The sequence below is a fragment of the Protomyctophum bolini genome, assembly GCF_963924005.1.
Source record: "Protomyctophum bolini genome assembly, chromosome: 5".
In the NCBI taxonomy this organism is placed as follows: Eukaryota; Metazoa; Chordata; class Actinopteri; order Myctophiformes; family Myctophidae; genus Protomyctophum; species Protomyctophum bolini.
Window position 1 is genome coordinate 33046976 of NC_137866.1, and position 14478 is coordinate 33061453.

Genomic DNA, 14478 nt, shown 5'->3' on the forward strand with positions numbered 1-14478 from the left:
TTTGTCTAATGGCTAAATATTGCTTTAGATTCTAGAGTTTCAAGTCCAAAGTCTAGAGTTTATAGGACGCAGACTGATGCTGATAAAATTATCTTATGTTCTGACCTCCACATTCATGAGCCAAAAATAAAGATGCATTATGTTTTGATTGCTGGATGGATGGGGACGAGTCTGCCAGTCAAATCTGTCCCTGCGTACCTGTTGTGAATGTGCTTAGTTTCTCCTAAATCCCTGCTAATTGGTCATTCCTACAGTGTATTTTCCACTCTGGAATATTGTATCCACTTTCCTTTTTGTCCAAGTCCCGCATTCCAAATAATCTACAGATGTAAAACACACAAAACTAACACTTACTGAAGTCTTGTCGGCTATAGAACCTTCTACCTCTGTTTTGTTTTGTCTTTGCTGGTGTGTGTCAGTATGTTGTTGTGCGCTCCCAGCCTCCCCTTGTCGCGCAGTCTCTGCTGCTCCCTCTGTGGCGGGTTTCACAAACCCAACCCAGTCCGTCCAATCCATTCTCTCACTCACACGCAAGCACGCACACACACACACACACACACACACACAGACCGTGACCTGAGTGTCTCACCGGCTCCCCACTGCCACCTCTCCCATTCAGGAACAAAAGGGAGACGCAGGGAAGGCTCTAGGGGGGGTCCGGGCCCCACACTACGCGCTCGCCCAGAACTGGGCTGGAAGCGCCCCCAGCACTTCAGGAGTATGCACAGCCTCCAATCAGGTACAGGGCTTATTGCCACCGGCATTGAACCCGCAACCCTGTACCCAATCAACCCTGTCCCCTAAGCTCCGATTAACCTCTTAACCACATTAACCCTGGTGTCCCTATTTTGGGTATGGCATTATAGGAGGTAAAATGTATACCTTTTCCTTTTCTCCCGCCTTCCCCAAAAATAGCCAAAATAGCAGATCTATAAGCTTGTGAGCTTGTACACGGGCTATTTTCGTTATTTCCCGCATGACAAAGTATATCAGGCTTAATCGGTTAACCCTACTCCAAGCTGCAACAACAACACTAGATTACCATGCCATGCTATGACATGTTATTATAATATGATGTTGAATGTCATGGGGCATCAACATGACATGCGCCATGAAATACATTGAAGCTTTAATTTGGATTTGAGCTAAGTCGTGGTCAAAAGGTGGTGGTATGTATTTGGACGACGGATGTAATGGCTAAATAGTGAATCCAAGATTAGCATTTATTTAGTGGATATTGCTGACAGGATTCTGCTGAATTTGACTACTTTTGGGCAGTTGATTCGATCAGCCAGATGTTTAAATAATACCCATACAAGTAATTATAAGTGGAAATCAATAATTGTGCAAATCGGTAGCGGTAAAAAAAAAAGTTGTTAAATTATCAAATTGTAACTGTTCCAATTGCTTATATTAAGTTAAATTACCAAGGATTTTACTGTGTAGTCAGTTAATCACCCTTTTTGAAAAAGAAGATCTTTTAGTGGCTAGTGATGCTGAACAGAAGGGATGCGGATCCGACACCAAAGGTCCGACATGCAGAAATCACCCGTCGTTCCCGACAATGTGCTGGTCCGACATGAGTTGCGCCGTGCTTGCGGTTAGCGTTAGGGTTCTGGGTAGGCTGTGGGTCTAATGACCGTCAGACTAATAGTATGTCGGAACTAAAGCCTGTACCCGAACAGAACCTATATTCACACAGCTTCTTTGAGATGAACACTGATGCTACCTGGATAATGTAGAATGTTGGGAAACGGATTTCCTGTTAACAAAATTAATATATATCGGGGGAAGAAAAACTAGATTTGAGTATGGCACAAGCATTGTGTTGCAACTTGAATGTCCCCCCCAACCCCTCCCGTCTTCTCCACTGTGCTAAAAACAGAAACCACAACCTGGAAGCACCCACCAATATCAAATGGCACACAGTTGATCAACTCCTCATTCTTAACGTGTAAAACGGTGTGACATTTTATCTCACTCTCCCATTCATGGTTAATTTAAGGCGCTTTATTGTAATGCTCGACTTACTAAAAGATTTCTTGGCGATTAATCGAAAAGATTTTTTAAAAATATCTATACATTTAATTTTTTATCTCAACAAATTGACTAACCATTTAAGAGTTATTTTATACTTAGTTTAAATGGCAAATCAATTTTATTTATTTATATGTTTAACAGGGACAGGGTTATATAAGCTTAATGCTTATGGGTTGCGCGTTGTGAGCTTGTATATGAGCTATTTTAACTATTTTTACATTTGGCCTATGACATGCCCAGAATAGGGATTGATTTTTAATGGATGATTACATTAAATGAAGGCAACGTTTCAGTACTCCCCAGTTGGTGTTTTACCTAATGTTTACTCTTGCATCCGATCGATTCTTTTTTAAATAATTATAATCAATTCAATCGATTAACTGTCGCACCCCTAATTTAATCAGTTAATCTAATTTAATCAGTAATGTAGAATCCAACATGGAAATAAGATGTTCAAAGTTAAAATAAGGCTCTTTATTCATCTCTGGAGAGTGTACAGTATGTGGGAATGGCTCATTTATACTTTTTGCATGGATTAGCTTCAGGTGTGTAGTCTCTCCGATTCTACTTAATTTGCCTCGGGTCAGGTGTGAGTTGTGGCTGCTCAAATCAGCTGTCACACACACACCCTACAAGGACAAATGTATAGTAGCTTTTTGGAAAAAAACGTAACCTGGAATTATTCAGTTATCACATTTATTTGGGGCATCAGGAGTCGCTAGAAGCATTTGTGTCCCGTTCCTGTGTGCTAACCTCATAGCACACCAAATAACTGCATACAGACAGTAGGTCCTACAGTCAGTGTTTGAAAACCAGGGGTCATCAGTTCATGTTAAACTGATGTTCAGAACAGGTAACTGGTTAAACTACACTTTTCCCAGCTGTGGGGCAATCATGTTTTCTTAAGTTGCATGCATGATGGGTTTTTTTTCTTTTTCTTTTTGCATGTGACAATTCAGCTTTCCAGTTAACAAATCATCTGTTTCTTTTAATTACACACCAATGGATTCAGGATTGCCACACTTGAACTCAGAACAGGCTGTCTGTCACTCATAACTCTCAATTAATGATTTTAGAAAATTCTGTATACTTTGTTGAGGGCATTTGTTTGACAAATGATGGTGGAGAGAGACAGGAAATTCATAGAGGGTAAGATAATGACATTCAGCAAACATTCTGGGCTGGCCCGGAATCAAACCGAGGACTGTCCGACTGACCGACCAGAGCGGTCTGTATGCGCCTGGTTGCCCCTCCATTGCCCCTAATTTATTCATTTATTTGTATATATTTTTTAGATTTTTATTTAGTTTATTTTATTTGAAAGTGAAATATCCTTAGTAGTAGCAAGATTGTCCGATCTGCTGGCTTAAGACTTGAATGACTTTGTAGCCGTACTACACTCTACTCCAACCTGCTATTGCATCAGCAGGAGTGACCTCCCTGGGCAACTCACACATGGTCAACTGGCGGCCCGGGGGCCACATGCTGATGATGCACCATCACTTAATACGGACCGCAGCTTATCAGAATACCGATTTATTTTTTTATTTCAGCTGTTGCAAGTGCAAACATGACCCGCTTTAATTACTTCAGTCTATATATGCATGTATTTAGTTCATAAAGTCAATTTTATGCATTTTTATGCATTTTAAATTATATAAAAGTTACTTTTCGGGATTCCAATAAAAAAAAGATAAAAGAATAATTCAGTATTTCAATTTAAATATAGCATAACTAGCTGATCTACAAGATCAAAATGCGTCGCAGTGTGACACGTTTTGACCTTGTAGATCGTCTATTTTTCCTACATATGCAATGTGGCCCCTCTGGAGTGACTGTGGAAATACAGTGGCCATCGTCAAAGTTGCCCACCCCTGATGTCCTAACTTGTAGGGGGTGCGACTGATGTCTCCGCAGGGCCCATGAAGAGGAGCCGCGGAGGGGTGGAGGTAGACTTTGAAACGCCCGGCTCCATCCTGGTCAACACCAACATCAGAGCCCTCATCAACGTGCACCGCTTTTCTGCCTTCCCTGCACACTGTCAACAGCAGCTGCTGCAGCTCCTCCCCGAGGTCGACCGCCAGGTGCGTGCGCGTGACAGGCGGGATGCTTGTCTCTGCAAACAAGTTTGTGCACACAGTAAAGGCCATTGTGTGCTAGGAGTTTTAGGCTACCACCTTCACTGTGATCACTTAACTTTATTTTATTTTATTTTTTGTATTCAGACACCTAGAAATGGGTTCAACACTTCCAAAAACAATCTAGTCTTTGTGACACCTTCAGAGACTTTCCTAGATGCTTTGCCATTGCTCTAAAATATCCCGTCGTAAAATCTATATATGCACCTAAGCTTATTGAAAATAGGCCGGCCGTCATACTCATTTTACTGCCAACGGGGAAAACAAAACAAAACAAAACACAAACTAATACCACAATGAAATAATCAAATGCGCAATTAAATAAATTAACACAACAAAATGACAACACACTGAAATAAATAAATTGCATTTATTCCTTTTTTTTAATATATATATATATTTTTTTCCCCATGATTTTATAACTCATTTTTCACCCCTGTGTCAATCATCTAATGTGATCCTGGGCTCTACACACCCTCCACCAACCTAGTCCCGCGTGGCGGACACAGCCGCCTCCATTATTTTCAATGAAGCTATCACACCGGCTCTGTCCGCCGCGTCGCGCCGCGCCGCCCGGCGCGCCTATAGAACACAGTTCTATTTTCCAGGCGGCAACGCGCCGCAGACGGTGTGCGATGGGCTTGAGTGTCCAAGTTGCTGCTTTACACCTGACAGGAGGGAGTTTCCCTTGCATTTATTCTTTTTGTTAATATCTTTTATTTATATCTCTATTTCTTATTTATTTAATTGTATTTTGTGGTAAGCTATGATTAAACTCCTGGAACATGGACCTCCACAGATTCCCCCCCGTCCCCTGCTCTGTAATCTGATTACCTTAATCACAGCTGTGTAGCTCGCTCTGTATACAGAGGTTTGTTTACATCTAGCGTGGATATTTTAAATAGCTGCATACCCGACATTTGGATGTTTTGTTTGCAGAAGGTGAAGGTATTATGGATGGATGTGTTGCCATCATATCACTAGAGGGAGACAAATTCTTTGCCAGGGAATTTTTCAGAATAACTACGCTAGAGTGCCAACAGATGAGGCAGAATTTACTCTGAAAAGCCCCCCAAAACTGGGAGGTGAAATCTTCCCATTACTACCTTGTGCTGATAAGTCTGGGGCTTTGGATTGCCTTGTTGAACCTTGACCCCAAAACCAAGAGTTGAGTGAGCTGACTTGAATCTAGAAAAAGAATCGTTGAAAGGATAATTGTGTGTTCATATATTTCTTTCAATTCAAAGGAGCTGCTTCATACATAATTTAAACATGACCGAGATGGTGTAAAAAAGCAAAACATAAATTACTATTAAACTATTAAAAACTAAGATGTGTATGTACAATTGACGGAAATACAGCAATTTGTAAACGGAGCACTGAAACACTAACAAAAACACATCCTTGACTGAGATCTTTTCTCTGTGCAGGTTGGTCCTGATGGCATGGCCCGTCTCGGTAGTTCAGCCCTCAATAATGAGTTCTTCACCCACGCCTCCCAGAGCTGGAAGGAGAGGCTTGCCGAAGGTGAGCCAAGGGCCTCGATCACTATCTCTTTCATGTTAGCATTAACCTACATGACGCAGGTACTACACAGTGAACTGTTCAGGGTTAGTAGTGTACAAACGCACAAGTACATGTCAGGGGCATTAAACCGTAGGCAGATTTTCTTTAGTTTGTTTTCTGGTTCAGTTTTAAAACTACAGAAAGGTAAAGGGGTGCGTACTTAGTTTAGACTAGTTATTGGTTAGACATAATGTTGGTGAGGGGTGCGTTAAGACGACCGGATTAAGGTTGGTGAGGGGTGCGTTAAGGTTTGGGAGAGGGTTAAGGATAGGTGTGCTGCCCCGTGGGAGGTTAGGGTGAGGGAGGGTTTGAGATAGGTTGTAGGACTAATGACTGGTCAAACCGGTAAAAACATGAGCGCACGGATGCTGCTGCACTTTTGCTCCCATATTAACACGTTGGATCCGTATGACGAGTATAACTGTCCTATAAAAGATGCCAAGCAGGCTCGTCTTATGGCGTTTGATATCGCTATTACATTGCCTCGCTGTGGAACCGCTATGCACGGTTGCCAGGTCCCCGCCCGCACCGCTTGTGTTGACTCAACCACACTAGCTTCTGTTTTAGGCCGTGCCTTTGAAAGCTTTTTTTCTCGGAAACTAATGCACTGTCTGTGGTGTTAAACAGATCGGCGATGTTCGGAGGTCTGATTATCCAGTGAGCACGATGGGAACATTGGTGTATGCTCGCTAGCATTGATGCATGCTTTAGCATCCAAGATGGAAGGCAAAAGCGGACGCGCGTCATAGTGGAATAGCCTCAAATCACCCCACTTTTTCCCACCACCAGGCAGATGGTAGCAAGGCACAAGAACAGGAACTCTGCAAGAACTTTCCTTTTGGCCTTGGCACCGGTGCCAGTCTTCATTAACACAGACTCGGCATGTCCATATATTTGCATTGTTAAACATAAATTTGCATTTGTGTTGTGTGTTGGTGGTGAATGTTAATTTATGTGAGCTCATTGCTGCTTGTGGGAGTGTGACATTGCCTTCTCTGTCATAATCAGGGGAGTTCACCCACGAGATGCAGGTGCGTTTCCGGCAGGAGATGGAGAAGGAGAAGAAGGTGGAGGCTTGGAAAGAGAAGTTCTTTGAAGAGTACCATGGCCAAAAGTAAGAAAGCGCCCTCTTCATCGGGGGTTTTGCAGCCAGTACAACTTATTGTAAAAATATGATTTATTGACTTTTAATATTTACTGAATATGGTCCAAATTTTCTCTAAACTTCCAATTTAACCACTTATGCTTATTTTATACTGTATCGTGTCATGTTGAAATTGGGGAAATGGCAGATGAATCACGAGTCACGACCCATTTTGAGTTTAAGATTTGTGTTAATTTGTGAGAATTATTGCCTATAATAACCGGAAATGGGGACGCTATAGTTAATGTGATAAAAATGTGCATTAAATGTCTTACTTTACTTAAAAATCTGACAAAATCAAAAGGATAATCGCCACACCTGTCAGGGCTGAGTGTTCATGGCTTTGTCTGGTTTCAGGTCTGGCCTGACACGCGAGGAATCGCTCAAGTTGACCATGAGCGAAGCTACGGATGTGGCTGCCACCATGCTGGACAGCGACGTGGCGGCAGTGTCTGCTGGTGCCCCGAAGAGGCGCAGTGTGGGTCGCCGGAGGCGGGACGGCAGGATGAGGAGGCGTACGCGGGCTGACCTGAGGCGCAGGGCACGACAGACGCTCTGCAAGGCGGCGTCTCCGGCCCTCCAGTCTCCGGCCCTCCAGTCCCCGGAGGTGGCCGAGGTGGCCGCTGCTTCGCTGGACACTTCGACCGTCTCACTGGGCTCCCCCATGTCGGACAGCGCCGTGGTCCAGGGGGAGGTGGTACTGCAGGCGGAGTGCGCCCTGGAGCTCCCCGCTGAGTGTGCGTCGCTGGAACCAGAGCCCTCCCCGGCTCCAGAGCCTGCCGCCGAGCCCACCCCAACACCCGTACCAACACCCACGCCTATACCCAGCCCCATCCACAGCCCCATCCACAGCCCCAGTCCCAGCCCCAGTCCCAGTCCCAGTCCCAGTCCCAGCCCCAGCCCCAGTCCCAGTCCCAGTCCCAGCCCCAGTCCCAGCCCCAGCCCCAGCCCAGCGTCCGTCAGCGCCAACGAGGAACCCGAAGTCACTGCTCGCTTGCTTCCTGACGAGCCAGTGCCTGCCCTGGCCTCCACCTCCTCTCCTTCCTCCTCTTCCCCCTCTTCCTCATCGGCTTCCTCTCCAGCCTCCTCCCCCTCTTCACCCTCAGACAGACAGGGTGCCTTCACAGCGGGCCTCGACTCTTCCTCCTCCTCTTCCTCCTCTGGATCCTCGAGCGCTGCTGCCGCCGCCGACCCCCTGGACGACACGGCCTCCGTGGTCACCTCGGTCACGGGGGGCACCACGGCCACCAGCAGCCGCGAGAGCAGCCCCTCGGCCAGCCCGGCGCCCACCCCCGTCCTCACCGCCCAGCCCAGCGAGCAGAAGAGGCGTCCAGACGAGCCCCAGGCCTTCTCCAGCTTTCCCGAGAAGAGGCCACGACTCGACGAGCGTCAGTCCTTTCGTACCACAATTGGCAGTGTCGGCTCGGAGAAGCCGCTGCCGACAACAGAGGAGCCCAAGGTGCCGCCAATCAGGGTATGTGTCTCACTGGCGTTACTGTTTATCATTTGTAGCTGTAAATCTAGAGGGAATGCTATTTAACCAGCTTTAGTTAAAGCTGCATGAAACCCTAGGCTGATTTTGTAGTCTGTAATGTTTTCCGTGTATAAAAACATGGCAGGCTACTAAGCAAGAATGAGTGTGTCTGTGTTAAATGTATGTATGCAAATATGCAAGCTTAGACTGTATTATTGACACACCTAAATCTCACATACTCATTAGTATGATTATCTGCAGCTGCGTTGCCAACGTCACAATTCTCATGCAGCTTTCCTTGTCTTTACCCTGCTGTTGTAGTTTTTAACCTGAAACGGAAAAGAAAATCTGTCTCTGGTTTCATTCACTCCCAGAGCATCAAGCGTTTCTTTATGCTCGAGAGTATTTGCCGCAGAATCCATGCACACGTACTGTTCCATGTTTATAGTCTAGTTATTAGCCGGTGACCCAAAAGAGAAATTAGATGTTTGCCCAAACTAGTAAAAAATAGCAGATCTACAAGCTCACAACGCGTCACTTCGCGCCATGTTGTGAGCTTGTAGATCGGCCATTTTCGCTACTTCTTAAACATTTGTTTTCTAATTTATGGAATTTCTCAGTTTTTTCTTTGATTTATTCATGAAAAAAAATACATAGAATTTGTTTTTAATTCATGAAGAATGTAGCTTTTTTGTGAATGTTTTTTTTAATAGTTTTGAAATAAGTATACCGGTAATTAAAAACAAAATGTGGGAAACAAAAAATAAAGGGGATTGTTTTGACAAACGTTTGACCCATGTCATATTCTCGTCCTCTTCTCTCCAGATTCAACTCTCCAGAATCAAACCGCCCGGGGCCCACAAAGGCCCACCCACCTACCAGATCTGCCCCCGGATCATGCCTCCCGGCGAGGGGTCGCGGCGGTCGGGCACGGGGGCGCGCACACTGGCGGACATCAAAGCCCGTGCCCAGCAGCGCCGGGAGGCCGCTGCTGCTGTTGCAGCCACTGGCAACGGGGCGGGGCCGGGCGGGGGTGGGCTGCGGCCTTCTGTTGGGCTATCGGATCGCAGCAGTGGACGACGAGCACGAGAGCACCCGGGACCTGTCGAGCCCGGAGGAGGAGGAGGTGGAAGAAGGGGAAGTGGTGGGGTGGAGGAGCAGGGGTCGCCTGCAGACTCTCATCCGCCAGGAGCACAACTACAGCTTTCCAATGTAGAGTTGGCCGAGAGACCATCGGCCCAGCCGCCGACGCCCCAGCCCTCGCCCTCGCCGTCCTTGTCCACCACCTCCACCTCGCTGTCGTCGGAGCCGCCCCAGACTCCCACCCCTATACCGACCCCGCCTCGGGAGGAGACCGCGGGGGAGCCGATGGCTGCGGAGGACGGAGTGCCAGCACCGGCTGGCGAAGAGGTCCAGAGTACCACCAATGGCCTGGCGGACGAGGCCGGCGCCTCCACGGCCCTGCATGCTGATGCTCTATCGGGTCCCGTTTCTGTCCTCCACCCGGGGAACAGCCAGACCGGGGGGTCCACGGATGCCGCCCCGGCGGTGAGGGTGTCTCAGCCGTCTGCGAGTGCACAGCTGACTCCAACCTCCATCCCAGACTCTCTCCCCAGGTTTGGGGCCAAGGGCGTGGATGTTATCCAGTCCCTGGCAGTGTCCTCTCAGCCGTGGGAGCGAGAACAAGGCAAGGGCTCCGGTGTGATCCAGCATGGATCTCACCACGTTGGACCCCAGGAGGCCCCCCTGCCTCCCAGCCGAGAGAGACAACAGGCCAACACTCCTCCTCTCCTGCACGCGTTGTCCTCCAGAGAGGACGAGGAGGCCGGCGGCCACAGTGACTCCACGGAGACGGCCTCCGATTGTGAAAACGAGAGCCCGGAGGGCGACCGGCAGCGCCCCGACGATGACTGGAACCATCACCTGGCCAGTAAAAGGAACGGCCCGCCGGTCATCCGCAGCCCCCTTCCTCAGAACCAGCAGCCTGTCATCCAAAGTCACGTGTCGGCTCGCCCCAATCAAACGGTCATCCAGCTGCCCCGCTTCCCCAACGGCATCGCCCACCCCCAGCCCGGCCGTGCCCATCTTCTCCCCCAGGAAGCGCAGCCTCTCCCCGCGGGCCACTCCCAAGGCCTCCGGGGCCACAGTAATGTTTTGGTCAAAACGGAGTCGGGAGATGAGTCGAGAGCGTCCAATCGGGCCACTCCCGAGGAGGACTGTAGAGGAGGGGGCCTGAAGGCCTCGCCTATCCCACCTGCTGTTTCTGCCGGCCCCAAGAGGCCGAGCAGCTCAGCCAGGCACGTATCCAGTGTGGAGGCCAACAATCCTCTGGTCACCCAGCTGCTGCAGGGCAGTCTGTCTCTAGAGAAGGTCCTGCCTCAGTCGCACTCCGCCAACAGGCTCGAGATCAATCGGCTGCCGGGGGGGCCTACTACGCCCAGACCTCCAGCCACGAGAAACCCTGGACCCTGTCTCAGCCGAACCCCCCACGAGACAACAATCGAATCCCCGGGTCCGGAGTTCTCTTCCCAGAGCCAGCGTCCTTCTTGTCTGATGGACGCCACAGCCATGCAGCAGTACCTGTCCCAGCAGCCTAGTGGCACTGTGCCCCCGGGAGCTGTACCGGTCATCACTTCCCTGCCCCCCTCCAGACGTGTGTTAGATCACGTCTCCCAGAACTCTGTGGCTGTGGAGTCTGCTGTTATCAAAGAGTCCCCCGGTTCTTTGCCCTCGCGGGGAGCCACTCCAGACAAGCCACAGGCCTCTGCCCGGACCCCTAATGGCCCCTCGCTGCCCCACGCGGACGCCTCCCCCTCGGAACTGGTGCCCACTATTAAGATCAACTGGCGCCCACAACAGTCACAGCAGCCACACCCCCACCAACAACAGCTCTCCCCGGCACCCAGTGTGAAGAGCGAGGTCAACTCGCGGCCTTCATGCCAAGCTCTTGCCAAATCCTCCCCCATCATCACCCCGCTGGGCGTTCTGAAAAAGGAGCCCTGCGGTTCCCTGGACGGTTACCTGAGCGGCGGGGCAATGGAGGGCCTGCTTAACATGGAGATGACTTTAACCAGGATGGCCAAGAAGGAGCACGGCAAAGCCCCGTATTCCTCCGCCTCGCCGGCCTCCTCCTCCCCCTCTGCCTTCATGTACGGGAAGCTCCCCAAGCAGGGCGGCGGCATGGGCGGGGCAGGGCCCGGCGGCCTCAGCTACACGGCCAACGTGTCTGTGATGGACGGCAGTGGCTTCTCCCGCAGCCTGGCCGACGGCGTGCTGCAGCTGCGAGGGCCGCGACTGGGCACCGGGCAGAGCGCCACACTCAGCATCCAGGCCTTCGCCGACAGCGCCGCCGAGGAAGTGGCGCTCAAGTGCTCGTGCCGCCTCAAGGCCATGATCATGTGCCAGGGCTGCGGCGCCTTCTGCCACGACGACTGCATCGGCCCATCCAAACTGTGCGTGTCTTGTCTGGTGGTCAGATAGTTCTATGTTCAAAACATTGTTAGGTCACACCACACCACACCGCCTCCTGTAGAAATTTCCGACATGTAAAGTATTAGCCAGTGGAACTTGGGGGAGAATATGAATTGGGACACGGTGCTCTGAGGTGTACAGAACCCTTTATTAGGGTAGAGCAGACATGAGACACATGACAGGCACAATGTTGCCTTGTATTATAAAATTGGTCTGTTTTTGTTCTTTTTTGTTGTTGCCTATTTTAAAAAAGACGTTCTGGTGTTATGTTAATGTTATTGTATTATTATTATGATTATTATTATTATTGTGAATTTGGGGCATGGTTGATTGTAAATTGTGCCTTTGTTTTGTTTTCTCTCCTCAGAAACATTTACCTCATCTTATCTTGACCCACCTGTCATCATCTGAGTGTGAAAATGGTGGACATTATTGTTTTTGGTTCCTCTCCTGCTCGGCACGGAGGGACTTGTTGGTCTTGTCTCTTTGCGCAAAGAAATATTTTTTTAATCATTAAAAGTAAGTAAATGACATTGTTTCCTTTTGGTTGTGTATTCTTTGCTCATTTCATTTGCCTCCTAAAGATAAATCTGTACTCTGAAGTTAAGCACAGTATTCTGAACAAAATAAAGTCATGACTGAGCACTACTTTTCTTTTTCCAGGAATGACATTTTTATTTATTTATTTTTTATCTAGTTGTAATTTAGGGTTGGGTATCTAGATACACATACCAAAACATAAGTTTTTAAATATTTGAAAGTATTTCTGTTTTCTGCAATTACTCCTGAAGGTGATTTTAACTGAGCAAAGCATCTAATGATTAGACGCTTTGCTCAGTATGATTAGATTCTAATCAATCCAGAGATGCTGCACAGGGATGCTGTTGCCAGTGCTTTTGGAAGGTTCTTCTGAAAGAAAGAATGTAAATTATTATGGTTCATAACATCGATAAGAAATTCACCATAAAGAACATTTTAATATTTACGTGCAACATAACGCAAAACATTCCTTCGCACATCTAGCATCCAGTGAACACGGTTCCTCACTTTCTTCTAGCCACCTGTGTCGGTGTGAACAGAATAAACCACAGCTTCTTTTTTTTTTCATGAAGCTGCAACATAAATTACTAAGCAGGAGAATCATTCTGTACTGCCATTACTTTTTCTGTACTGCCATAGATTATTTAACCTTTGTTAAATATTTTATTTTAAATTTAACCCATTGTTGAATCGTGTTGTGAGCTTGACTTACTTTTTAACTTATTCCTGTAGGTTGCTAGATTGAGCAATCACACTCTGCCATCGGACTCAGTTTTCTTCAACTGGGCCCTCAATAGTCCAGTTATAGTCCAGCCTCACTCTCGAGTCTCGGATGATCTTCTCCATAGTCCAGCGGCCAACAAGCTTTTTTGTTGGGAAATTTGGTATATAGTTTTATAGTATTTATTTTTTCTTTTTTTTGCCTAAAATATTGTCTATACATTCATGAATCCACTGACCGGATGTCATTATTGAGCAATTTATTTTATATAGAAGCAGGCAAATTTGCATAAAATGTCCTCACTGCATTATCCTTACATACTGAGATGGGCTTTGAGTTGAAAGTTGTGGGTTCATGAAAGATGAGATGCTAAAGCCCGAGTTCTACTTAGCTGCTTGTGGCTGTCGTGAACTGAAAATAGCAGATCTACAGGCTTACAACACATCTGCAGGGCTGCTATTTTCGGTGAGTGACACCACTGTTAAATTAACAATACATCAGACTTGATATCAACTAGGGAAGTTGAAAATGTCTTCCAGTAACGGTGGAAGTTTGTTTTTGAGTTCGTATATGATTCTTGATAGCAGTAAAATGACCCAGCATCCCTCGCTGTCCTGACCAACCTGACCTCTTCTAGATCTTCCTCCTCTGCTCTCACTAATAATGCAAAGTAAAATGTTAAACATGTGCTGGTGGGCAGTGACAGTTTGGCTGTCTGGGGCTCATAGGGTCACTGAGAGAATGGGCAGTCTATCAGATCAACTGCTGGCTTCCCATTCGCTGCTGGCTCCTGTTCCTCCTCCTCCAATGTTTGAAGAAGCCCAGCTGACAGATTAAAAATCACACCGGTGTGAAGTGAGTGGTGCAACTCCGTGTGGGGGTCCCCGGAAGTTCCAGACCCAAAGGACCACGACCAGGGTGCCGGCCCGGTTCCGGCAAGCCACCCACGTCCGAAACTGTAGAGAAATGAGAGAGATACCATGTGGGGGTCCCTGGGTCCTCGGGTGGAGTGTCCCTGGAACATCCAGACCCCCAGGAACGTGCCCAGGGGGCCGGGCTGAATCCGGCGAGCCGCCCCATGTCTGAAACAGTTGAGAAATGACAAACCTTGTGTGGGGATCCCTCTACTGTACTGTACTGTCACTGTACTGGCACACCCAAAATCATATATACAGTTAATATGTGCGTGTTAGAGTTTAGGCAGACCTACACAGCTTTAACAGTGTTTTTTGTATATTTCCTGTTTATAATCTCTTCTGGTTGTTTTATGATGTTTGACTTTTGAGTGATGAGTTTTCTAGATGAAGGAAAAAGTGATCACATGGCTGAACATCTCAAATGACCATGGCATTTAAAACAGTTTTATGACTTTAGAATATACAGT

General features: G+C 47.6%; 1 protein-coding gene across 4 annotated transcripts in view; it reads left to right on the forward strand.

The window, feature by feature from the left end:
• Positions 1-12369, forward strand: part of asxl1 (ASXL transcriptional regulator 1) — a 28011-nt gene extending 15642 nt beyond the window's left edge. The window contains exons 7-13 of one of the 4 annotated variants that reach the window (XM_080763734.1): positions 620-739; positions 3958-4124; positions 5609-5705; positions 6753-6858; positions 7246-8362; positions 9188-11814; positions 12201-12369. In XM_080763734.1, coding sequence (XP_080619860.1) covers positions 620-739; positions 3958-4124; positions 5609-5705; positions 6753-6858; positions 7246-8362; positions 9188-11814; positions 12201-12225 — 4259 coding nt within the window. In that variant the 3' untranslated portion in view covers positions 12226-12369. Of the gene's footprint in view, positions 1-619; positions 740-3957; positions 4125-5608; positions 5706-6752; positions 6859-7245; positions 8363-9187 lie in introns of all 4 variants that reach the window. The other 3 variants (XM_080763735.1, XM_080763733.1, XM_080763736.1) reach the window with 3 other exon arrangements.
• The last annotated feature ends 2109 nt before the right edge of the window (positions 12370-14478 follow it).